This window comes from Calliopsis andreniformis, unplaced genomic scaffold, assembly GCF_051401765.1.
Source record: "Calliopsis andreniformis isolate RMS-2024a unplaced genomic scaffold, iyCalAndr_principal scaffold0022, whole genome shotgun sequence".
NCBI lineage: Eukaryota > Metazoa > Arthropoda > Insecta > Hymenoptera > Andrenidae > Calliopsis > Calliopsis andreniformis.
Genome location: NW_027480432.1, coordinates 5,876,776 through 5,903,131, shown reverse-complemented (window position 1 = coordinate 5,903,131; position 26,356 = coordinate 5,876,776). Strand labels below are relative to the sequence as shown.

At 40.0% G+C, this 26,356-nt stretch overlaps 2 protein-coding genes across 6 annotated transcripts in view; one reads left to right on the top strand and one right to left on the bottom strand.

The window, feature by feature from the left end:
* Fas2 (neural cell adhesion molecule fasciclin 2) overlaps window positions 1-18,597 on the top strand; it is a 124,037-nt gene extending 105,440 nt beyond the window's left edge. For 2 of the 5 annotated variants that reach the window (XM_076391447.1, XM_076391445.1), the window contains 7 exons: window positions 341-606; window positions 1,394-2,453; window positions 2,593-3,057; window positions 15,279-15,410; window positions 15,800-15,869; window positions 16,799-16,924; window positions 18,456-18,597. In XM_076391447.1, the coding sequence (XP_076247562.1) occupies window positions 341-606; window positions 1,394-2,453; window positions 2,593-3,057; window positions 15,279-15,410; window positions 15,800-15,869; window positions 16,799-16,924; window positions 18,456-18,597 (2,261 nt within the window). Of the gene's footprint in view, window positions 1-340; window positions 607-1,393; window positions 2,454-2,592; window positions 3,058-4,005; window positions 4,240-15,278; window positions 15,411-15,799; window positions 15,870-16,798; window positions 16,925-18,455 lie in introns of those variants that run through there. The other 3 variants (XM_076391446.1, XM_076391448.1, XM_076391449.1) reach the window with 3 other exon arrangements.
* Window positions 18,598-21,372: 2,775 nt separating this feature from the next.
* Glcat-i (Glucuronyltransferase I) lies at window positions 21,373-23,884 on the bottom strand. The gene is made up of 4 exons (XM_076391450.1): window positions 23,744-23,884; window positions 22,759-23,282; window positions 22,104-22,400; window positions 21,373-21,929 (listed from the first exon to the last, which is right to left on the bottom strand). Exons 1-4 carry the CDS (start codon window positions 23,868-23,870, stop codon window positions 21,831-21,833), a joined length of 1,047 nt encoding a protein of 348 aa, XP_076247565.1. The 5' UTR covers window positions 23,871-23,884; the 3' UTR covers window positions 21,373-21,830.
* Between the last annotated feature and the right edge of the window lie 2,472 nt (window positions 23,885-26,356).

Sequence of the window (26,356 nt, the reverse complement as noted above, 5' to 3'; positions counted from 1 at the left end):
TATTTAAAATTCTCGTAAAAAGGGAGAGATCTAAAGCAGAAAATTCGAAATGAAATCGTAATCATTATTATTTGAACTAAATGATACCTACTCCAGAGGATCTACTTTCTGTTAATTTTTCAAATCTACTGAAGATGTGATTAAATTTGTCCGACTAATGACAATCCACTTCCACTTCTTGGCTTTCATTCCCACTGTCGAAAGAATGGAATGCTTCACTATTATTCTATTAAGTGTCCTTTATTGCATTCTTTATTGTCTCGAAGAGCTGAACGAGGAATGTGAATAGGGATGGAAAAGAGAAAAGACAGAAGTATGAAGAGTAATTACTGTTTCGTAGTTGCGATCACTTGGGACAATGCCCCGACCAATCAATACCCGATTCTCGGAGAGGACTTCCCCATTCTCTGCAAAGTACGAGCAAGGCCTCCGCCCTCGGTCGACTGGCTGTACAACGGTGAATTAATTAAGACGAACGACCACTACATCATAGACAAGTACGCGTTGACGATCAAGAACGTTCAAGAGTCCGACGACGGTATCTACACTTGCCGTGCTTCCGTGTTGACCACGGGAGAGCTCAAAGAACGACCCATTCGCGTCGAGGTACGTAAAAGTTTAATGCATAGAGATAAATACCTCTGCTTCATAATTTTTTAATCAAAATCAAGTTTTGTAAAATTTAGAGACACTGAGGAATTTTTTGAGATGTAATTTTTGTATTAGATCACAATCTCATTTTTATGTTAGTTTATTTTTTGTAATGAAAATGGTATGGTAAAAGTAAGTATAGTTTAGTAAAATATTCAAATGTTAGACTCTTCTAATTTTAAAATATTCAGATATTGAAATTTTTCAATTTTTAAATATCAAGTAATTTCAAATATTCAAATATCTTTCAATATTCAAATATTTAATATTTCAAATGTGTTAAATTCTAAGATTTTTGATTTTTTAAATTTTCAAGTATTCAAATATTTAATCCTCCAGATTTTTAAATCTTCAGACTTTTAAATAACCACCACTCACTATGACACTTTTCAAATTTCAATAGTAAATAAGATTTTTGAACATTGTAAATAATCAAGTATCCAAATATTCGAATATTTAAGTATTCAGCTTTAAAAACTTTCTAATTGCCAAGTATTATCATGAAATTTTGTTTACCTTATTCAGTAAAAAATAGATACTACTAGTATATAATCAGTCAACAGGAGAACCCACATAAACCCCCACAAAGAACCTCAGATTAAAACCCACCACCCTCTCAATCACCCTCAAATCTCCCAATCATCAATCTGAGCATGCCCGCAATGATGTGTACCAATTATTCCCAACACCAAGTGCCAACAGCACCGCAGGCATCACAGCAAGTTTGCCTTTCATTTGCCAGGTCCACGTACGTCCAACTGTGGAGGAGCTCTCCAGCCCGGTGAACATAATCGAAGGGGAAGACGCGAGCATACAGTGCAAAGCCCACGGCAAACCGCCGCCAAAATTCAGCTGGGTGAAATCCCTGACGCAGCAGAACCTGTCCAACGCCGATCGTTTCGGCGTGGACGCGGACACAGGCTTGCTGACGATCACGAATGTGAACCGAGATGACGCTGGCGAGTACCAGTGCACCGCGACAAACGCAGCTGGCACGGCGAACACAAACATCATGGTGAACGTGATCGTGAAGCCGAAGATCATGGAGTTCATGGACAGCGTCGTGGTGGAGAACAAGGAGGCGACCATCGTCTGCAAAGCCTTTGGCAGGCCGCCTCCTCTGGTCCTTTTCAAGAAAGACTCTGCTGAGAAGCCATACGTGAAGGGTGTACAGCCTGATGACGAGAGGATAGTCCTGGATAATACTGTTCGTGACAGCTCTGGGGAGACTATTGGTACCCTGACGATCCACGAGGCACGTCGATCCAACGATGGGATGTACGAATGTATCGCTCAGAACACAGGTGGAGAAGCACGCAGGGATGGTCATCTCACTGTCGAGTTCCCACCATCTTTTGCTTCTATGCCTAATATAACAGTGTGGTCCTGGGAACAGAAGCCTGTGAATATTAGCTGCATCGCCGAGAGTATCCCTAATGCTACGATTCGCTGGACCATACATGGAGACCAGAGTATTGACAATGAGGCTAGGATAAAGCAGATAGGAAATGGACCAGTGTCTATTTTGACGATTGAGCCTATGGATAAAAGATATTACACCACCTACAAGTGCATCGCTTCGAATACTCACGGTACTACCGAGCATAATATCGAGCTGAGGGAAGCTACCAAGCCTGGTGAGATGCTGCAGGCGAAAATGGCTGAGATCACGGCGACTACTATCAGATTTGATCTGGTTCCCCCACCTACGCATCCAGAGCTACCCTTGAGGACTATTACTGTACAGTATAGGCGAGATGGGCAGACTTGGATGGAGGCGAAGAATAAAACGTGGTCTATTGGTGAGTAGCTCGAAGCAGTATCAAATTAAACCTAAAACACTGTACAATCACTCATGTATAACCTCATGTCCCATCTCACTGCCTGCAATCAACCTCAAGTTTTACTTCAAATTAATCTTAACGTTTTGCTGATATTCAGCTACTATTCCAGACTCCTACTACATCCTGGAAAATCTGGAGCCCCAGACTGCCTACGAGTTTCGTTTCGCTGCAAGAAACGAGGTCGGTCTGGGCAACTGGGGAGCTCTCCTGCGAGAGGTGACACCACGACGAACAGTCCCGAACGAGCCAAAGATATTAACGTCAGACCCAGACTACGATCTCTCAATGTTCAACAATCAGTACGAGCTAGGGTGGCTGCCGATCGCAGACAATGGAGAGCCAATTGACATGTACCAGATTAAATACTGTCAAATAAAACGTGTATCTGGCACATGGGAGGTCCTGGACAACACCTGCCGAACAGAGGAAGTGAAGACACAGGGGAGGAGGAAGCACTGGCTGAAGAATTTGTACTCGGACACGTTCTACATGGTAGAGCTGAAGGCGCACAACGCGATCGGTTACAGTAAACCAGGCACGGCGAAGTTTAAGACTGCAAGAGGTAAGTGTCCTTATATTATCTGACCACTGTTCGTTTTCATTCGCCGTTTCATCTTTAACGATATTTCGTCGGTTATTAGTGCCCTTTTTCAAGTCGTAATTTCTCTTTGAGACATTATTATATGTGCACGAGGCTATTGCACCGATTGATATATTCTTTTTTTTTTTTTTTCCATTGACGAGAAAGACCGTTTAATTACTTCGCCTCTATTTTGTTCACTCAAGGAGGAGGGAAAAGGGTCATTGAGGTATTACGATGTTCTGGCGAGGCTCGTGGCGGCGATCCTAGATATAGCCTTCCTTCATTCCCTTCTTTTGGATGTTTGGTCACTGGGTTTTGCGTCACTATACTACATATAGTCACTCAATACTAGAGTACTAGTATTTACTAATTATACTATAAATCAGTTACCATATTGCTGGACCATATCAGTTTGGTCCAGCTTCAGAAAAAGTCTGCTTTCAGAGTTGCATCTTGCCTAGGAATATTAAAAGGAATATCTACTTGGTCTTCCTTTTTATAAGTATCCAGTATAATTAAGACTATCTTTAGATTATCATATAACTGATACACATTTTTTTCTTTCATAGTCTTTTCTATTTCATTCCCCAAGAACTCAAAGATTCTTTAGTACCTTTTAGATGAACTAGCTTTGAGCCTCAACTACACATACCCATTTTATACAAACATGTTTCCTTCCTTGTGTCACCTCCTGACACCTGAACAGCCGCCAAAACGATTCAAACCTAAACTTGAACGTCTCAGAAGAATCACTAGAACTATTGAATAGATTGAATCTAAAAGAGTCCTCAGTCCCCTTGACCCTTGTAGACAAGCGACTTAGATGAACTCGGTAGCCACTCAGTGGGCATAGGCACTAGATATACCCCCCTCAAACATATGTTCAAGACACGACGATCCTTCTACAAGTCACTTTTTATCATTCAGAATCTCCGGGCATCAATGTGGACTACAATATAGATACTTCCGCTGGAGGTACCCCCAAGCTCGCCGTGACCGCCATTGCTACAGCAATAACGATTCTATTCATAGCTATTTAAAAAGCCGCAAAACGAACAGAGAAAGAAAAAAGCAAAACATCGTCAGGGGAAACGATCGCTGTTCACGCTCTATAAAAAAATATCCTTTCCGTATAGTGTACACGTTCGTAGGAGTGGTACATGCGAGACTATTCATAATTCCTGGGGATAAAGAGAAACACACTAGACACAAGATGGACAGAGAGTACACTTCGTGCATACAAATCCGCGATTCGTCGAGTTTTCGTGTATCGTGCATAATTGACGATTGTGAAGTGAGAGTCGCTTCGAGACACCGGTGCACAACATTCCGAGCGTACAACGAGGAAACGATTATAGCGGATAAGTCGGGGGCTTTGTGTATACTAGCGAGGGGGAGGAACGTCGCGGGGGTTCTAGGAACGAAGCAAAGCGTATTTACGACGTTAAAAAGAATGCTCATCGTTTAGCAAACGTACTGGTACGTTTCTTTCTTTCTTTTACTTTTTTTTTTTTTTTAACCATCGCCCACGCCTCGGTGATTTCGTGGATCCGACAGTGCGCGCAGTTTTCGACGGGGTTGACGCCGTGGCGGCGCGTGAAAACGAGGGATGAAAAAATCACAGACACGCGAACGGAGTCATTTTGACGATGACAGATAAACGGGGAGGAATCCAGATGGAAACGCGGTGGAACCGAAAATGCATCGCGGAATTCAACGACTCTTTTTTTCTCTCATTCCCGAAATTTTTTTATTTCGACCAGCTGGACACAGTCCTGTGACAAAGCTTTGAATCTCGTGAAATCTCTGCGCTTCGTAAAAATGATGTGCTCCATTCGAGGAGTTCGTTACCGCGCTGAATTACTGCATTCCGCTGCGACCTCCCGTTGCAGCGCGCATCCGAATGCATCCGCGCGTGCACTGCGGATCTATTTTAGCGTACAGTGAGAGGCTTCACGGGCCAGAGACACTTACTGCCTTAAATTGCCAAATGCCTAGTGTTTAGAGCGCGTTGTTCTGTGGGGAAAGACAGGATTTTCGATGGGGGTGGAAACGTATGATTTATCTGTTCTCCAGGGGAGTGGACGTAGGAATAATTGTACGGGGTGTTCCAGAATTTTGGGATAAATCAGGATATAAAAATTCTTCGCGATTGGAGATAAAAAAGTGTCGGTAACTTTGCAAATTGTGGTATCGAGATAAAGTCAAGGTAATATCTGGTACTGAGTTATTTGGTAATTTAGTCTGATAAAAGAAGAATGAATTAAGATCATATAAGCTCTGTTAATCTTAATGATATTAGCTTAAATAGTGATAAGAAGATTGATAAGAACGGTTTTTCATATCGTATAAGATGTCAGTCTTTGTGACTAAAAAAAGATTCAGCAAAAGAAATTAAAATACTGTTTTAAAGCCTAGCCCCTAGGAAACTAGAATAAGTGAAACAAGTCAATAATAAAAGTCTATGAATTCTTTCTTTTAAGAAATGTCTCTGAGCAAAGTAGTAGAAGACTCTCACCATCTCTCAAAACGAAGAATCGCTGTTTAACCTGATCCTAAAATTCTGGTCCAACCCCATGCAAGCGGGTTATAGGTATTTTTTTATTTTTCGCGCCACTTAGTAGAGTACAAATATTTTTGGAGGGGAATTTTTTCGCGATTCTCGCGGCCTAATTTCGCGACGATATCAACCGTAGAGGGGTTCAGAAACAACGACGAAAAGTTCGATGGTAGTCTCGTTGCATCGAAGCTAGCTAAGTATTGAAACGCCACACCTCGCAGCCATCTTGGTAACGCAGAGATCACTGAAAATAATTGTGTCCGCGAAGGGAAGAAAATCCGTTTTTGTCCGAGCTGGGACTTAGCAGAGTTAGGTCGACATCGGTGGGTCTGCCGATCATTTCTCGCGCATCCACGTCCGCGTGCGATAACACGTTCAGAGCCAAAGAACCGCAGATACTTAAATCACGCTTCTCGCGTGTTCTCGACGCGATAGGAGACGCTCCATTTCGCGGGGATGTAATCCGTTTTCGAACGATTGATCCGTTCAGCGAAGGAGAACGAGAGACCTGAAAAGAGCAGCATCCGCACGAACCCGGGAGCACGCCGACTCTTTTATATATATATATACATACATTATATAACCATTTAGATTGCGCAATAAATTAGTTTTAGTTTTGTGGGTTCATTTCAGCTGAATCGCAAACAACGATTTTTTTCTCTCCTCTTGCGTATTCTTTTTTATTTTATTTTTTTACATATACTTCTTGGGGAATACTGTTACTGACAGTTAGCAGTTTTTTTTTAGTCCTGCTTGATTAGCTATTGGACCATACGTGTTTAGTGCGCATGATGTGTGTTATGATTACGATTATCATTATTTCTACCGTTATGCGATTATTGTATTATTATGGCGTACATAGCTGCTACTTTTATTATAATTATTATTATTATTATTATTACTATTATTATTATTATTGTCACTGATATTACGTCGTGAAGTATGGTCAACAGGAAATCAGTTAACATGTATTCAAAGCGGGCCCTCAATTATTGTCTCTCCAGTATTGTGGGCGGAGTAAAGGAGCAAGTGGGGGTGAAGAAAAGAGGTAGTGGGGGTAGGTTATGAGCCATCTTGAGGGGCCCAACTGATTTCCTCGTGACTAGAGCCACGGGTCACCTATTGTACATGGTGTACCGTCATTACCATTAGTATTACCACAAATATTTGCTAATTTTCGTTCGGATAAGAAGCGACGATAGGTGCTCCGTACGGGACCGGGCGCAGGCTCGAAGGGTCGAAGATTCTGTCGCATTGAGAAGACACAAACGGTCATTAAACCGCGACAGAGTGTCTACGTTGTATCGATCGAGTGACAGAGAGTCATCGTTCAACGAATGCGACGGGGTCGTCGAACTTCGATCCCTCGCGTTTTCGCTCACTTGCCTGGGTTCTTAGATGTTAGATTATACCGCATGGCATGCGCTTGTATCGTTTCAGTTTTTTTTTCCACCCTTTTTTCCTCCCCCTTTTAGTCTTTTTTTTTTTTAGTTCTTCGTTTTATCTTAGTTTTTTGGAAGTTCTTTTAATTAACGCCGTTCACCTGTGTTCCGTTTGGCGACACTTTCGTTCCAACGAACCTTTTGTGTACCCTCTTCGAGAGGCTCCGTGGGTCAGGGGTGTGTGAACGTATCCGAGTCTCGGTGCTTAGGTGTAAGGTGAATTGTAAAAGCTGGATACACGAGCGTTCGAAACTTTGATGAAAGTGATACCAGCTGTTTAAGAAAAAATGTTCAGGAAGTTACTTGTGGAATATTTGAGAGTTTGTGAAATATTTAGAATTATGGAAGATGGATTTTCAATTATGGAAAGTCTTCTCTGAATTTCTGGTGAGCTAATAGTGGTACGAGGTTGCTCATAAGAGGGGTTCTATTAAAACTTAGTCATGAAAGAAGAAATCCAATATTACCTTAATCAATTTTTTAAAATCATTTAATTAATAACCAAAAGAATATTCAAGTTTAACTTAAAAAAGAAACTGATTTTATATCAATAATACTGACATAAAAATATAAATTATAACTTTCTTTTGAGTACTATTTTCTATGAAAAAATCTACCTCTACTGAATGAATATTGAAAACATTGAAATAGTGATAAATGGCAGCGCTGAAAGTTTGAGAGACCTCTTTTCTGCAGGAAAATGCACAGCACTTTGAAGTTCAACTGTTGCGTGTCGAACGCTCGTGTAGCTTCCCATTTGGATTCATGTAAACGCGTCGGAAAGCTATATTTCATGTACACCGACTCACCATTGAAGGAACAGACACGAGTGCAGCGCGCTTTATCGTTTTGTGATCGATAGTCGAGAGTCGACGACTACCAAGAGATCTGTATCACGGGTATCGACAAAGGAATCTCAACACTTCATGAAAGTGGAGTCAGAATCTGAAACTGAAGAATCTTTACTATACAATTAAGAAATCTCGTGGTTCCAGGAAGATGGGACAGATTTTTAAGTCGTGTTTTTTATACTGAAGACTTTTTGAGGAATATTATTCTTTCGCAAATGGAAGATTTATTAAGCTAATTATTAAAAAAAAAGAGTTTAAAGAATCTCAGAATATTTCTCTTTTGAGATCTTTGGCCTGTAAATCGGAGGGACAAAATTGAACAAAACTTGAATTACTAGTACAGAAAAACCATAAACTAAGAAATTAGTATTTTAGAAATTTCCTATCCTAGTACTGTCAGTAGTACATCTTGACCTCCTTTAGAAACTCACATTTGTAGTCCCTCGAGCAGGCCAAAGAAACCAAGAACTTGCTTAAATCGCTCCGCTTGCGCCATCAGGGAGCCAACGCTTAACTCACTAACATCGAAACACCAATAGCACAATCTCACCGAAGAGAGGCAACGAACCGTCCAAGAGTCTCAGAGTCCAATCCTCCAAAACTCAAACACGACTTATTTACCGTCAGGGGGCCGTCTTTGGAGCACAAACGTAGTTCTCTCTGGAAACTGTAATCTCTTTGCACAATTTTCACCGAGCCCCATCTCCCTGGAGCCACGGGGCTGACGAAGGTTCCTGAAGAACCTAGCCTCCCCAGCGCCATCGAGACCTCGAATCGTTCTTCATCTTCGCGACTCGAGCCTCCAGCGACCGTAAAGACAAGCCCTGTTCCGGCAGGAGGGGGCACAGTCGAGGCGAGAGAGGCGTTTCTTCTCCTTCGAGGTGCTGCCTTTGAACCAGGGATCGCGCCGAAAAGCTTGCTCGTCGGCGCGTGAAGCGTGTTCCGCGTCGATGGGAGACAATAGAACGTGGATGGAGAAGAGAGGAAGCGACACGCGAAATCGTTTCTGCAGCCTCGTCCCACCGCGGAAACCCTTTCCTTTTTCGAATCGATCCGAAGCAGAGGCGAGCGAGGGACTATCATCCCCCTTTGGAGCGAGAGCCCTCTTAATTTGTTGCACGTCCAGCCGACTACGGGCACGGGATTCGATTCAACCGTGTCCTAATGTAATTTTGCCAGAGTTAAATCGCTTTCGGGGGAGCGGGGAGTCGACGATCGGAATTGCTTGATCTGGCGAGCCCTTTTTTCTGGGACGCTCGCGGACGTTCGCGAGAATTACACGACGTCGACGGAAACGAGAGGTATTCGAGGATCGACTTGGTGCTCGAGATTCGGCGATAATGATTTCTGGGGATGGGCCTAGGGATTCTGAAGAGCCCCTTTGATTTTCTGTCTAGAGTCTGGAGAAATAGAACTGGTTCTGAAGTGGTTTTGGGATTTTAATAGACTGTTAGTGATTTGAATAAATTTGATTTTAATTCGTTCAAATGGACTGTTATTAGTAAGTGCAGAGTGGTATCTCAGAACCTTGAGGAGTATAGTTTTGGGATTGTTGAATATTTGAGGGCCTAAGGATTCTATGGAGTTTTGTGATCTGTCTAGATTCTGAAGAAATAAAACTGCTTTAGTTTCAGAATTTTATTAGACTGTTTAAAGATTATTAAATGCAGAGTGGCATTCAGAACTTTCAGAAACCAATTTTATTTTTGGCATTTATGAGTACTGATAACTCGGGAAGTACTACTTGTTAATGATCTATTATTTTTTCTTAAAATTATTATCTACTAAAACCGACCTCAAATATTGGATACTAAAGTTTCATGGACTCCAATAAAAACCAAGTGATTTTTAAACAGCACTAAAAGAATGAATAACAGTTGCATTTCACGAGGCAAAAATCAATCGAAATCCATTCCTTCGTGGCGTCCCTCATCAGTTCATCCCAAGGGCCCATCTCTATAATTCTTTAACGCCCACCTAGCGCAGACTCGTCCCCTGGACACTGCAATTTCGCGGACAAAAGACCTTGCAAAATACCTTCGCGAACAGTGCCCCCTGTCCAGCTGTTTTCCCAATCGACAAGATATCGCTGATAAGTCCCTGAAGAGTGGGACGAGTGTTTGCTCTGCCTACACGCCAGCCTGAGGCATCGGGCCAGCAGTGAAGGGCGAGCTCACGGATAAAAGGCGGATTTCGAGATTAATCGGCGCAACTCGGTGGATAATGGTCCGCCTCTAACGCAATTAAAACTCTCGAGGCTTGCAAGCGTCGCGTAAACTTGTAATGGCGGGACTATACTTCGCTGGCAACTCGCTCTGCACCTTTTCAACTCTGGTCGCCCCCAATTCGCCTTACATGCTTGTAATTTTACAAGTTGCAACGAGGAATCCTCCGTGAAATTACTTGGGTAGAGAGATCGGGAGGTCGACGCGATAATTTCGACTCGGATGCAAATGGGCTGCTGAAGAAGCGCGAGGTGTATTCTAAGCTCGCCTCGCAGAGAAGCGAAGAAATTTAGCGCTGGAACGTTGGTGCAGCGAGAGACTGTCATTAGGGAATCGTTTGTAGGTGCTGGTGACTGGAAATTGGATCAATTTTGGACCTTGGTGATAAAGGAAAGCTTCTGTTTGGGAAACGTGACAGTGTTATTTTGAAGATGATGTGGGAACTAGCACATTTATTTGGTTGTTTGTTTCTTGAGAGGTTTTCAAAGTAAAGGAACAGAGATTCAATATAGAGGAAGGCTTTTCTTGAAGTCTTTAGTCAATTTATAACTTTGTAATATCTACATATGTATGTACAAGATACTATAATTAGACATTTTATAGGCTTTCTATTTTGATAAAGAAAATAATTTTGAATTTAATTTTTGTTAGCAGTATAGCATATCAATGTTATTCTGAAATAGTGTATTATACAGTGTGTCCCACAACAAATGTCTGAAATTGCATGGAGTGATTCTTTATGGCAAAACAAGATGAGAATCAAGAATGACAAAATTGCATTTAAGACTTTACTGGTCAAAACGTATTTAGAATATACGTGAAATGTGTCTGACTTGTCTTATTCTACTGGCTCGTTCTACTGACCCTTCTGCAGCTGACCTGGGTCACGTACTCGTGCAGTAGAATAAGCCTCAAATCAGACACATTTCATTTCCATTTTAAATGTCTCTTCAATAATGAATAACTAGGAAACCAAGCCTCAAACACAATTTCACCATTCTTAATTTTTGCTTTATTTTTGGCATATAAGATCATTCTTTAAAATTTCCTTACACCTGTCGAAGACACTGTATACCTGAAACCTCTTTTACTCTCCACTAAACAAAATTCTAAAAACCACCCACATTAACATATTTGAACATCACTGAATCTCTAATATTATTTCACACAGATCAAGGTCCCTCATAAATCGAAGCTGTGAAGGTGATCACACACTTGTATCAGGGAAGCTTCATTATCCCTCAGCAGGCATTTTAACGCCGTTCCAACTATAGAAACCTCGCTGCACCAACACTTTCATCGTTTACAGTAGAAACGAATAGGGACACTCAGGCGAACTTATTCAAGGAACTCTCGCCATTTCGAAACAGAGCCCCCGGTATAAATAGAAGACACGTCCTCGACGAAGAGGAAGAGAAGGAAGAGAAGCACGCGGTGAGGGACGAAAGAGCGAGCTGGAAGATCGTGACGTTTGCGATATGAAGTGCACCGTGCAATGTCGAGAGCCGTGAATCTATTTTCGAGGGGGGCACATGGCATTCACCGTGGATTTTCGAGCCCTTGTGCATCGCGGAGGCGCGATAACGCAATCTGTCTCTCAAGTGTTATACAATTATAGCGCGGCGTATCGAATTTCTAGCAGACACGCTGCAATATTTATTTTAATTTTCAATGACCGTCAAATGTAGACAAGTGAATACTTAATGATCAGAAGAATGAGAATTACTGACATTTTTTAATCTATTTTAATCTTCAAAAGAATGAAGTATTCTTTAATATTTTTTTTATTTTTTGACACTTGAAATAACACATACGTTAAGCGTTAACATTTGTTCAAAGTGATTGTGGTTACGTAGCCCCAGCTAGGAATTCAAGCATAGTCTGTAATAGAATTTTACTCCGAATGAAAATTTTTGTTCCTCCCAACGCAATTTTTTTTACCTCATTCTCGAAATTGGAGGACCAGAGAGCTCTTTCGTCTTTCCCCAAATAGGAAAAAGGGAAAATTATTTTTCACGGGCTCGTTCGCTTCCGAATCGTCGCGCGCAAGTAGAGAGCGCGGTAAAAAAATGACGAAATTAAAAGCACGAAAACGACTTCGGGCATTAACGAGTCCGACTACTTTTTTCCCCAGTCGGTTATTCCCCGCTGAAAGCCGAAAAAGTCAGCTCCGCGATTACATCGGTACAATTCCCCAGCGGAGGATCGTTTCTTGAAATTCGTTACAGTGGTAATTTCCATTTTCGCAATTTTTTCTCTCCCTCGTTCGTTTCCTCTCGTTCCATCGCCGATATTACTCTTCAATCCTCGAGCAGCGTAGCTCTCCTTCGCCAACAGTAGAGAAGCTCCACGTCCACCCACGCGACGGCGACGGTGACAATAGCTGAACCACGATCCTGTCAATCGCAGCCCTCGAGGAGATGTAATTTTTCTGTTATTTTCTTTTCCTTTTTTTTTTTCGTTTTCTCCCCAGTTCTTCTGCCTTCTTTTATTTTTCTCGTTTTAATAACGACCTGAACGTCCATCGACGGCACGTTTCTTAGTTCTCGATACGCTCCATGTATCCGACAGGCTCGAGTTAACGGAGGGATGGAATGTAAAACGAACGCGACGCGCGAAATTCTCCAGCAAGAGGCCAACGCGTTGTGCTTCAGTTCTCCCAGGGTTTCGCACGGATGGCGAATAAGAAAGAAAAGGAACACGTTTTCCATTGGGTTAGGTCAGCGCGTTCGAAAGACCCGCGTGTTATTTCCGACGAATATACATAATATATCGAGTAAACACTTGTATCTGTATACAATATACACGTGTATGTACAAACGTATATAAATATATATATATATATATATTATTATAAATATTATATATATGAAGAGAGAGAGAACGATAAGAACATTTACATGCGTGCAAGGATTATGTGCTAGCCTTAGTGCCTAATGTTCGTATTTATGACGAGGGCGGAGTACCAGTTCCCCCTGTGGGACACTTATTGTAAATATGAGTACGGAAATATACGTATAATGTGAGTGTTTAAGGAACACCAGATTACTGAATCCGCCGGCGGAGAAGCCACCTTCAAATTGTTATTCAGGCAAGCAATGATAAAAGGAAGATACATTTAATTGTTCGAGAAAAATGTGAAAGGCGATATGGGTTGAAAATTATTTATCTTGGATTGCTTGACCCCTTAAGGCAACTCTGTTTTATGGTAGGTGGGGAAATTCATCTGAAATCGAGAGTTGTGAAAATTTAACCCCTTGACATACTTCGACGAGTCGGACTTTTTACAGTAGTAAAAAATGGCGAAGATATTTCGCAAGTAACCGATCACGCACCATCGCGTGAGGGATCCACGTTCGTTCAATGGGAGCTTTGTCGCTGGCAGTTTTGGATAGTCATACGTTTCAGATCAGCAGCGAAGATGAAACGTTACGAAAGAAAATTGTAAGGGAAGGGGTTCGTATTTTACTCCTACTCCATCTTCCTCGGTTGATGGATCACCAACACCCTCACGAACGTACTTACATTCGAGTCCAAGCCTTAAGGGGTGAAAGTCCTCCTCGACTACCGAAAAAAAAGACAAGTCAAGAGCAATTTGAGATGGTTTCTTTTTCTCGGCCGTCTCGTTCATTTACCGCTCACCTATTTAACGTGAACGAAAGCGAAAAAAGAGGCGGGAACGATAAAACTCGACGGGATGCTACACGGTCCAAAAGAGAGAGGGTAAATATGCTCAGCACATCAGAAGAGAACGACGGTGTAATGTGTATCAAACCATCTGCTAAGTATACATATATCCGTAGTAGTCCCTGTTGACTTTTTAAAGCAAAAGAGCGAGCGAGCGAGCGAGAGAGAGAGAGAGCGAGTAAGAGGCACTCGGTGGAAAAAGGCTTTCTATGTGGAGGTAGCACATTTAGATTAGTGACGCGTAGAAACTAACATCGGGAGAGAAAGGTAGCGAATGAGCTTTCTTCCCCCTTCCTTGAGCTTCTCAGCACCCCTTTTTTATTCTCTGCGTATGTACAACTCAGAGGAACAGAAGGAACGAAAGGAGAAAACGCTTTCCCATGGCTTCTTGTGTGCCGTGTTACACCTTGTATTTTTCGCGCGCTTTGCTAGTTGTGTGTGCACCCCAGCTTTCCTTCTTCCGTTCGGTTTTACTCTTTTCTTCTTTATCTTCGGTTCCGTCTATCTAACAAGCTTGTATCAATCGCTTCGTAGACGACGATCGTTATTTAATCTCATGTGTAATCTCCATTGGCTTTGGTTTTGGTTCTTTACGTGTCTACGCTTTGATGAAAACGGATTTTTGGCACATCCCCAGAACCCCCCCCTCGCCGATCTTATTTTCTTTTCAGGAGACTAAAATTAATCGTTCGCGTAACGTGTTTGGTGATGCTGGACCCCGATCGATCGGAGACGCGAAATTGCCGCGCAGTTCGACGATGGATTGCTCCATCGCGTGATTACTAGGGGTGTACTCGAAACTTTTGGGTACTCGAGCTTTAATTTGCTTCGAAAATTAATAGGCTGCATTTGGATATTTATTACTGTTGGTATCGATGGCACTTGAAGCTTGGATCAAAGTAGACTGAAAACTTTTGAAGCATTTAACTTTGTATCGTGATTATAACAGGACTGAAAAAATGGGGACAAAGCAGAAAGTTGATAAATTTTAAAAATAAAAGATACATTGATAGTTTCACTAATCTTATTAGAACATTGATAATAAATTTAATATTTGAATGTATATATTTCTTAGTGTGTCAGTCTGCACAAAATTCTAAATCCCTTTTTCTCCTTAATCAAACTACTCATTAGTAACCAAGAAAAATTGAAGGTATTCAGCTTCTCGCATAACCCTAGTAATTACGCTCTCAAAAATAAACCTACATAAATTTGGTCAAATAATTAATATCTGTAATCAAACGCAGTCGTTCGCCTTGAAATGCAAAATCTACAAAACGTACCAGTACGTTCTCCAAATATGTTAATTAAACAGAGATAATTCTTCTCCTTATCATCACCAAACATCGTTAAGTATTGCTTTTGCACTAACGGATTGCAACAAACATACGCACATTATGAAATCTTATCTGACATGTTGTTCTTATCCTTTAAGGTATAGACACCACTGTGGTTCACCATCAGGGACCCCTGATATCGAGCGCAGCCATAATCGGTATTGTGATCGCGGTACTGTTCATTATTATCATTGTGATCGACGTAATCTGCTGTTGCGCGCATAAAACAGGTAAGAAAATTACAATTTTTCATTAATTTTGCGCGTCTTCACAAGTTACAACAAAAATACAGTAGAATATCTATGCTGATTCATATTAATAAAAAAGAAAAATGGTTAAAGATGGTAAAGCAGTTTGCTCAAAATTCCAATAAGAATTTATGTAACATTTTCTGCAGAATAACTTGAGCAAACATTTATGGAATTTATTCGTGCCATAAATTTTCTGCAAACATATAACCGAAACTTATCTAAATCTTCAACGCAAATATATCTGAAACTGTAAACATTAAAGTACATGAAATTATTGCGCAAGCTTGTGAAGAGATGTTATATAATACTATCTAGACACTTTATGTTTGAAAAATATGTTTTTTGACAAGAAATTCTGCAAATTCCAGGTATCATATATTATGTCTGCGAACGATCTCGCCGGAAGCCAGTGGACGAGGAAGACGCGAAACTGGGCAGGTGAGAGTCATTCCAATTAAACCCCTTGAACACATTCACACTTAACACGAAAAACACCCTCTCGATATTCTATATATAGTTGATTTATTCAACTTCCTCTTTATACATTATTATATACTCTACATTGTGCTTTGGCAAGTCTGGCGCTACATTTACCGTGTCATCGAACTTTGCATCCCATCATCGAACTTCGGTTTGGACTTTCGTGGGTCTCTTTCTTTCACAATCCCTCGGCCATTAAACAAATTCACGATTGAAACGCAGACTAAATTCAGAACGCGAGAGTATATCGAATCCCTGTTTATTGAATTGCTTGTGAAAACCCCGGTACCGATTTGTTAAAAGCTATGAAAATTTTTTTAGAGTTAGGCTAGCTCAATTTCTCAAAAGGAATTAGAATATTAAAAAAAAAGAAAAACAAAATTAACAGTGGAGCTATAATTGCTATATTAATAGAGGAAAATGAGAAGGAAAGCAAGTGGTCACTGAAAATTCAGAAGCCTCCTCTGCCATAAATTTCTAAATCTGACCGCTCGCGCCAACGAAGTAGATGACGCCACATTAAAGACAGACAGCGCGCCGCCACAATTGCTACTAATTCAAATCCTACGCTGCACAAGGGATTTCAATTCTTAGGAAATAAAATATTCTCTCCTCTTCTCTTTTTCAAACGCGTGAAGTTAGTTCTACACATTCAATAAACCTTTTAAGCCTCGTAATCAGCTTAATGGAAGCTCAATAAATCGGCACCGGGCATTCGTCGTCGCGTTTTCTTCCGACAAGTGCTTTCGGGGAGAAAAGACTAAAAGAGAAAAAAGCTAGTAACACTCCGAGATTAGCTGATCCGATTAACTCGCTAGAACGTAGCCCGCCATTAGGAGACACTTTGACCCTCTCGCATCTTTCTCTTTTTTTTTCTTTACCGGTAGTCTTTACGGTTGGCGGTTTCCATTGCCGTATTGCGACCAAAAAATGGCCAATGTCGCCGGGGTCACGGCCATCCAAGAGTCGGGTAGTGGAAAAAATACCATTAAATTGGTCAAACACACTGCCATGTAAGAGAGATACATAAGTGAAATCAGTAAGAAGCATGGCCCCTCTCGAAGGGGCTCCGACACGGCTTTCTACTTGGCATGATACATTTTTTTTTTATGCTCTCAAACTCTTTTGTTTCTTTCACGTATGATTTGTACCCCTCCTGGAGCCGTTCCCCACCGTCAAATATTCTGGAATGTCCAGAACGCATATCCCAGAGACGATATCGACGTAAACGTCGATGAGACAGGACTGGAGCATGACAGAATTCCTGTTTGCTTGTTTCCTCCCTTTCCCTCCTGTCCTGCTCCTCCCCCACTCTTTCCCTTTGAGTCAACGCATCAGTTTTGCCGCCAACCATTTCTCACGTCTCGTCGACTTTCATTTGGTACTTATCCAATCCAATCTGTCTTCCTCTGTCACTGTTTACGCGGTCTGCATAAAACTGTCGCCATTACTCGCCCGTGCTTTGGCTATGCTGCATGAGATATCAACACCCCAAAGTGATATTAATTGCTCGTTAACCACCTAGCACACACCTCACCACCATGCTCTCTAATTTGCCATGGTCCATTCGGCTGTGGATCATGGGCATAGGTAATTCAGGCAACGAAATCGTCAGTCTCATCCATGCGCGATTTTAAATAAGATTTTTCCGTTTTCCAATGGTCTCCAAAGTTACAGATTTCTCTATTGATATTATTCTCCCTTTCTTAATTTGTGGAATATATCAGAAAGGAATAAATATATGAATGATGTACAGACTGTTTTGGAGCAGTGAGTACAAACTTGAGAATCCTTTTATTGGAAGATCATTGGTGATGAGCTTATAGCGAGGGACTTGCTTCTGTGGTCCACCTAAATAGTGATTAGTTTTGTTTGATTTAAGATGTGGACGAAAATTTGCTTTAAATATGTGACTCTGAGATATGGTGAATATAACACTGAGCTTATAACTATGTAACATATAGTGTTTTTATTTATTCGCTGTTTATTGGTTTTTCTATGGATTATGGAAATAGGGAAATAAAGATGTGACGAAGTAGAAGATATTCTCCATAACTGGGAATAAATTCGAAATTAAATAGCTGGAATTAGGACTAACAAACTGAATTCAGGACAAATATATGTCTCAAATTATTTTATCAATTAAGAAACTTGGACTCTCCTAAAAAATTCAGAACATAGTGCCACCTTATTTTAAATTCACGATAACTATAAAACAAGTCACTCCTCCAGCTGCCATATTTGGGTCTACATGGACCCAATCCCAATCGACAACTGTCCTCAATGAAAAATCAAAACCTTCCAAAAACTGAATCCTAAAAATACTCTGTACTCGCAGTTCTGAAGCACCCTGTACAGTCCTGTATGCAAATATACGATACTAACGAGTGATGGCATGCCCTCTGCGTACTTCGATGTTGCACCACGCGCCGCATCTCTCGACATGCTCTTTTATGCCCAGTACTAGAAGTAACCGTAACAATCGTACAAAAGCACAGTATTTTCCCAGTTACTGATCTCCCTACGTTTATTGGAACATTCTAGAGACGAGAAGGAGCCGCTGAAGGAAGAGAAGAAGATCACGCCGATCATCGACTCTGGCCTGCGTCGGGAGACATCGATCACCTTCGACGGGAAGAGGTCTGTGTCCAAGACTGGCTTTGTCGGCAAGGATTCGGCCGTCTAGATATTCTTCCGGCGTACTAGATTGTAAAGTCACCCTTGGAAACGCTGTTTCTGGCCAAAGTGTTCGCGAACAGTACCATAAGGCTCGTACATCCGGGAGTGTGCGGTGAATGAAGTTTCGCGGGTGTCAAGAATCTCCTCTCCTCTCGCGCGATTCTGAAACCAGTTGGAATTGGCACGGGACAAAATGCAGGAAGAAATTCGAACCAACGAAACTTCGTTCTTGGATTCGAAGAGCGACATCTGGCCAATTGACACACGGTCAAACAGCGCGGAAAATTCGTGAAATCCTCAACAATCGACGCAGTTGTTCGCGCCGTACATTCTCGTCTGTCCTTCAAGGACCAGACAGGAAGCAAAAAGTAGCCTCTTGTATTGATGAAGTATCTCCACCGAATTCCCTTGGTACAAAATTCTGAGCACACATGACTTACCCCCTAGAACTTCTGATAGCCAACAGTAAGGGAAACTCTTGAAAAATAAATCTCCATGCCCCCTTTCCTTCCCTCCTCGCCCAAAGCACACGATGGAAACTCGAAACGAGTACTCGTTTCGAGGATCGTCCTAGGAAAGGAAGGGATTACCGATGTAATGTAACTTTTAGTCGATATTGCAAGGAGGAGGAGTTAGATAGATCGCTTACACGAGGAGGAAGAATGTACAAAATTTGTCGCGAAATTGGTAGACGTTGGTCGGTAATTAGTGATCATTGCTTCGAGGCACCCTCTAGATAATCGCAGTCTAGTACGCTGGGTAGTACTGTGTTATCGTGCGCGCAGCACGAGAATGAAAACGGAACAGGGTTCCCCTATTTCGGTCTGTTTCTCCTGCTTCGTTGAAGAGAACTGTATAATCGACCGAGATATCGAGTTGAAGGAGAAACATTGAGAAAATTCTTTTGGCGAAGCAGAAACGAGCGAAATAGGAACTCGTCACTCTCTCTATATATTTCTCTGGATGAGGTCCGCGATTTCGCGACCTCTCATCTGTGTATATATTTCCGACGGTTATTATATTTACTCGACACGTCCCAATCCCGTACGTTTCTCGATTAGAAGCCATAGTATTATATCTTTTGTAACACAGACACGTTCTAATCGTTTCCCTTTTAAATATTCGGCACGACGAAGTTATCGACCTTATTTCAAAGACTGATTCCTTTAAGCGCGAAATTTGAAAATTCGCGATGGTTGTATCATTGACGATCAAGTAACTCAGGTCATCCAAACGTTTTTCGCGTTCACTCGCTGTTTTGCGTGTACTCTACGAGAAAAATCATTACTGTGTGTGTTTCGAACAAATTCAACGCGTAACAAGTACTGTTCGAATTTTTAATGTGACCGTTACTCTATCAAGAGCATATGACTAGCGTAATCGTTAACCACTGTGCGTACTCCCGCGATTAGTTTAGCTTGCGTTTATTTTTTTTAATTTTTTCAAGTATTCTTTTTTTTAACCGTGATAATTTATCGTGATAATTTTACTATGTACATTTGACGATGTAAAGATTGCATTGCGGCCCAAACAACTCCTTGTTTTTAATCTTTTTTTTTCCATTAGTGTTTTATGTATCCTATGTTGGTATAGTGTAAGAAAAAACTTGAAAATTAGGCAAGTTTTACGATAGAGAATTCTGGTAGATAAGACAGAATGCCGTTGCGATCAACTTGTCGACGTGATTTCAAGACAGTATACTTAAATTTAGAGACTGTAAGATATGGGAACCGGAAACGCGTTCTAGGTTAGAAGAGTCACGTGGTAGGACGATCGTGATGGCATTCTGATGATTTTCAGACGCATCTCTTCACATTAAAAGTCTCTCTGAATATGTATGTATGTAATTAAAAACGGTAACTGTTTCGACATCCTATAGACAAAACACCTGATTCGAAGTTGCGCGAGTAGTGACACTCGCCATCTTTGAGAAGGATTCGGATTTCCGTTTCAGAAAAAACAAAACAAGCTGCCATATATATGTAATAATATTGGATAAACGTAACCAGTTCTCTGTCCTAATGTATAAGATGGCTTTTTGAGAAAATACGCAGTTTAAAATGTGATAAGTTTTTTGTAAATGCTTGTAAACGTTTTTCCTAATCTTTAAGGATAATCGGAGATAAGTTTAAGATTCGGTAAGTTTAGGATGTTGTATGCGAGTTCGGAAGGTGCGTTCGCAAAAAGGGACAAGGATAAAGAAAGGAAACAACAAAGCAGTAATTAGGAAACATAATTGACCACGTGTATATTTAATAAGATAATCGTACAATATATAAAAAAAGAAAATTAAGAAAGTCACCAATCACCTCCTCGCTTGCGAACACACTTTCTGCGCGGGTAGCTTTTTTACGTACCGTAAACACAGAGTTTTGCCAAATATATAGTACTTATTAGCTTATAAGTCAACGAGTACATATTATACACGAACAAAAAAAATATATATATATATATCGACGAGAAAAGAAAATGGCGAGAGCTATTCATCTGGATCGTCACATGCAGTATTTCTCGAAACTCCTCGTCAAGAGGCCGTGTTTATCTAGCTATTTTATATTCGTTGCCAAAACCCGTAACCCCCGTAGCTTCCCATGAAAAGTATTACTGCGCATCTTCCAATTTAAAGAAGAAACAAAAATTTAACAAAACTATTACAAATATTATTAAAGTTCGTAGGTGTAAGGCATATTTTTTATGTATGCTTTTTCTGTACGCGTCAAGGAAACGTACTCGACTAATAAAGGATAAAGGACATTTTCAAGGTCAAGTAATTCACGCTGTATAGGTCTCACGCATTTTCGTTCGTTCCAACACTTTTTTTTAATCATGAATACACCCATGTGCTTCAATCGTACAATGAAAACATTTGTACTAATAGGGCATAATATGAAAAGTAAAAAATGAATATCTCATTCATAAAGTAGAGCCGCATTATTAAGCATATCATCGACATGTGTACGTTTCACGTACTAGAAATTCATCACATCAGATTCCATCGTATCAAATTACATCGAGTCCCTTATTAAATATGCGACTGTAATCAGCGACTATGCTTTATGGCACAGCATATTTTTACACGTAGCGAAGAGAGCACATTGCCAAGGGAAGCGTATACAATATTCATTGTTCCTTTCCTTGTTCGTTTTCAAATATACGATTGATAATCTCTTTGTTCGTTACCGTCGTACAGGTAATCTTAACAAACAATATAAATCAACTTACTACAGCTCAACGTTCTTATCACACTTCGATGCCTACATTGGAGCGTTTACCCTTCTTTATCAGAAGCTGTTCCACGTTCAACTGAGGTGGCTCAGTTCGCGTATGCCACACATATACCTGAAGCAAATATTTAATGTTAGCATATCACACAGAATGTAAAGAAACTGAAAATCAACTAATTTCATCTGTATACCCTGTCTGCGAAATTGAATTTTTATCATTCTTTCGCAAAAAATTGTATTTTGCCTCACAATTTTGAAAGATTCTCTGCAAAAGAATTAATAGACGCACCTTGGTGCAGCAATCAGCCAATGGCTCTAACTCATCTCTAGTAACAATGTGCCTCAGGATCTCGCTCTCCTGGTAACCACCTTTAACATCATACGAGAACATCGCGTCTTTGTTCTGAAGTAAAAGCCTCAAGTTGATAGCGAAGCCAGCCATATCTATTGGAAATGGACGGTCAGGATTCCAGGCCGCGTTGAAACCAATAACCTTGTTAGTAAAGTTATCGCATATCGGTTTCTCCACCATCAAACCACCGACGAGACCCACTGGCCACACGCCGACCTTCTGAATCTTCTCCATCTGTAATACACACGTTGCTTACATAACTTCAGTGATAGTGCATTTCTCTTCTAGCATTAAAATATACACGATGAGATTTGGGGACCCTTTCACTGCAATTTCTTTTAATAATGGTACATAAGAGAATCTATTTCTGAGGTCCATTTCCTAATTTCCTTTTTCATATATAAAAAGCAACTGGAATCTTGCTCGCGCAGAAAGATATAGAAACATTTCCACTCCACTCCAAACCCGTGCGTGTTGCTGATTATGAATAGGTATCATGATACCCAGGACACCTTACATGGGACTTTGCCTCGAGTCATGTTGCGAAATTAGTCTCTCCAAGTAGGGGATGCTTTAGGCTTTAAGCTCTCACCTCGTGAAACAGTTTGATGGCATATGTGTTGTCATCGTCGGCAAAGAAGACGACTCCCTTATGGGATGGCTTAAGATTCTCTCGGAGCCAGTGCAAGGCACTATTTCGCTGCTCGACGCCTCGAGGTTTCTTCCAGTTGGGGTCATTTCTACCCAGCTTGTAATTAGGCGGGGTCGCTGCGGCGAGGTGAGTATAAATTAGGCCACTGTTCTCTAGGAATCGCGAGACTAGGTTTGTCTTCTTCGGCGAGTCCTCGACCACTATCCAATGGAAGTTTGGGATGTGCAGGAATGTTTGCGCTAATCGAGTGAGCTCGGCTTTTTGCACAGGCCTGGTGAACGTGGGAGTGATGGCATAGATAATGGGCTTCAAATGGATTTCTTGTCTGTTTGATGCGCTGAAAATACCGTGCCCTTCTATCCTAGTTATTATACCATATGCCATGCCCCGTGTGTCTCGTTGCTCGTTAAGTATGGAGTCCACTTTGTCCATCAATTGCTGCCATTTATGGTAGTCCTTATAATCTTTAAAACAGCGAAATTTATGATAACATATCGCACGTGTATTTCAAAGTAATGCCACTGTATAAAATCATCTTTTAGAAGAAATGAAAAAATATGTGCTTGGAAAAATTTAATAAAACTTGTAGGATAAATAAAGGTGTATTTACTGTTTGAAAAATCTTCGTTCTTTATTTGTGACATTTTTTTAACGCATGTGTGACATAGTTATACGTAACTCACGGAAATCCAATGATTACGATCATGATACATTTAGAAAACTGACAATTATGTTTAGTTATATTAAGAAATATAATATACAACCACAGGAACAGAATTAAATGCGTTTGAATTTCGCGCCGCGCATGTGCATACGCATACACTATAAATAAGCGTGACTCTGTATAGATGCGTGGTCTTCCGGATCTGAATTCTGGACCAAGGGAGATGAAAATAAAAAATGCAAGATGCTGAGCAGTACTCACATATGAAACCTTGGAATGCGAAAACTAGGAACAATATCAGGAATGCTGTGTATCTGTTACAGCGAAAACCGCCCAACATATTAGGTTTAGTGCCGGACTCGTCGGTAAGGGACACACACTCTGTCATTGTTGTCGCGCCATGACACTGTTCGATGTCGACTGCGCAACACGCGTTGGTGCACGCCTTTCATACGACAATCACCGGTGAAATTCTAACCTCAAATGCAAGGACGTTCCGTGAAGGACATCCTGTGCATTTTTTGCAATGTCGCGTATTAAATGAAAAAGGCTCGAAAATTACTGCTATATTTATTATGGAAGTAATCATAAATTGGTAAACCGATTACTAGGCAATATCTCGGTTTGGATAGACGGAGTCAGACTGAGATGTTAGATGAAATCCTATGACTGCGAGGCAGTTTTATATTTGACAGGTGTCAAAATTTATGGGGAAAATATGGTACATGATCTCATAAAAATGCTACTCAAGCATGCGCGTATTGCTGTAGGTTAGGTGACATCTAACGTGTAAAAGTCCCTAGAACAGTTGCAGGCTTGTCGTCTTGATTCTGGCGCTAAATTTATATTTAAAATATAATCATTTTATTAGTACTATTATATCGACAAGTTATCATTCTTTTTATACTAGTAGATAGATTAATAGTCATTACCGTTTTAATCACAACTCAAAGATTGGCCACCATGTAGAAAATTTGTACATTATTTTCACAAAATTTAATCACAAGAAATTTCAGTAGGAAGTAATTTTTCAGTAGTTAGGATCTGTGAATTATTCATTGCTTATTTTATTTAGCATTTAGACCTTAACTTTATCACAAAATCTGTAAATACTATCATGCAACAGTCTAATGTACCTAATATAATTGTTATATACGGTTTAAATAGTACTTCTAATAACAGTTTCACAAAATTATTTTTAAGAAATCATGTGCATACTTAAAAACTTTGATAACTGTATTAATAAATAAAGAATATTGAACTACATTACAAATTATGTGGTCATTAGAAAGTTAGAACGTTAATTTTAAATTTACAGACGTACCTCCTTCCGCCATTTTCGGTAGCCATGTTTGTTCAAATTGCGCGCGCCGTCATTCCCATCCGGGACGCTTTGGAGGTCAGACGTGTATCACTCGTAGTGTTAAATTTGTCTAATTCTGTGTTTGGCGGTTACTGATTATTTCTAAAGGTATGTATACTTAATTTTAACTTATTGTCGTATGTACAATGTAAAAGTTGCTTCGGTTTCAATCATTTTAATGCATAATACTTGCATGAAAAATTCGTACTCCCCGTTCTTCGATCGTACAATTGATCGGAAACTATTTTCTATCTCAACATACTAATATTATCAATTTGACGTGATTGATCATTGAATGGATGCATAATTTATATTAATATTATTTTTCATAAGATTTTTACATATTACTTGGTAATTCATATAATAGTAAATTAAGTATAACTGAATTTACAAAATACGTTCTGTTTAACAAATATGTCTAATCTTAAAAGTCGATGTTGAATTTATGCGATTATTTCATATTTTCAATAGAAGTTACGATTGAATATGTATTTTATAGACCAATTACATTTATTGGAAAAATTATGAATTTTGTACGGTAGTCACGTAATGGCTGCTGCGCGAAAATATAATCACGTGATTGTTTTGCGCAAGGAGATAGTCACGTGATTACTTCTGCGCATGCTCAGAGTCACATATTTGGTACTGCGCATACACGACCGCGTTTCTAACGGTTTCTTTTGGCACGTTCAGACGCGCAGATCGTATCGCAGTTTTCACTTACTTTTTTATAGAAAAAAACGTTCAATTCTTTGTTATTTTACTCACTTTTGCTTTCTGTGTCTTTAGTATCTCGATTTTTTGTATTTTTTTTGTTAATTGTGCGATACGGAAGTCTTAAGCAAAGATATAAGGGTAAGTGAATGAGACCGCAGTTAACTCGAGGATTTATCGATACCATTTTTTGTCATTTATCATTTATATGTATCGAAAGTATCTATTATTGTATAATATAGTTTATGAGAGTTCATTTTGATGAATTACACAATATTATATAACTTTTGTGAGCCTTGGCATCGCGATTTTATATAGTTGGCATTAATAGTAATTAAAGTCTTGCTGTGAGAATTTCTCATATACACTCTTCGCTGTTTTAATTGATATTAATGATTTTCTTTCAAAAGAAATGTATTTAAAATGTAACACGTAATATTTTTATTTTCCAGGTTCAAACGAAGGCTCAAAAAATAGAAAATTCATCTGTTCTCATTATTTTATGATAAAAGAATATTCAGAAGGATTTTAATAAATATGAAATTGATATTTAGTGTCCAACAAGTTCAGTAATAGAAACTAATGTGAGTATATAATATTATACATTTTAACAAATATCTTTACTTATTATGTTGGTTAATTAAACTATTTATATATATATATATACACTTAGTTATTTGATGTTAAATAATAATACTTGTACATTGCTTTGATTAAAATTATAGATTTTTAAAATATATTCTGTTATTTAGGTATAGCAGTATTGAGAGATACCAAAGGCGAATTCTGAGGCTGAT

Bases quoted from the DNA above. Each gene is read 5' to 3' on its own strand.
- Glcat-i (XM_076391450.1), bottom strand. From the start codon at position 23,870: ATGACAGAGTGTGTGTCCCTTACCGACGAGTCCGGCACTAAACCTAAT. The intron at 22,401-22,758 runs GTGAGAGCTTAA...TGTGTATTACAG, and splicing joins CCATCAAACTGTTTCACGAG to ATGGAGAAGATTCAGAAGGT. The intron at 21,930-22,103 runs GTGCGTCTATTA...TATTTGCTTCAG, and splicing joins TGGCTGATTGCTGCACCAAG to GTATATGTGTGGCATACGCG.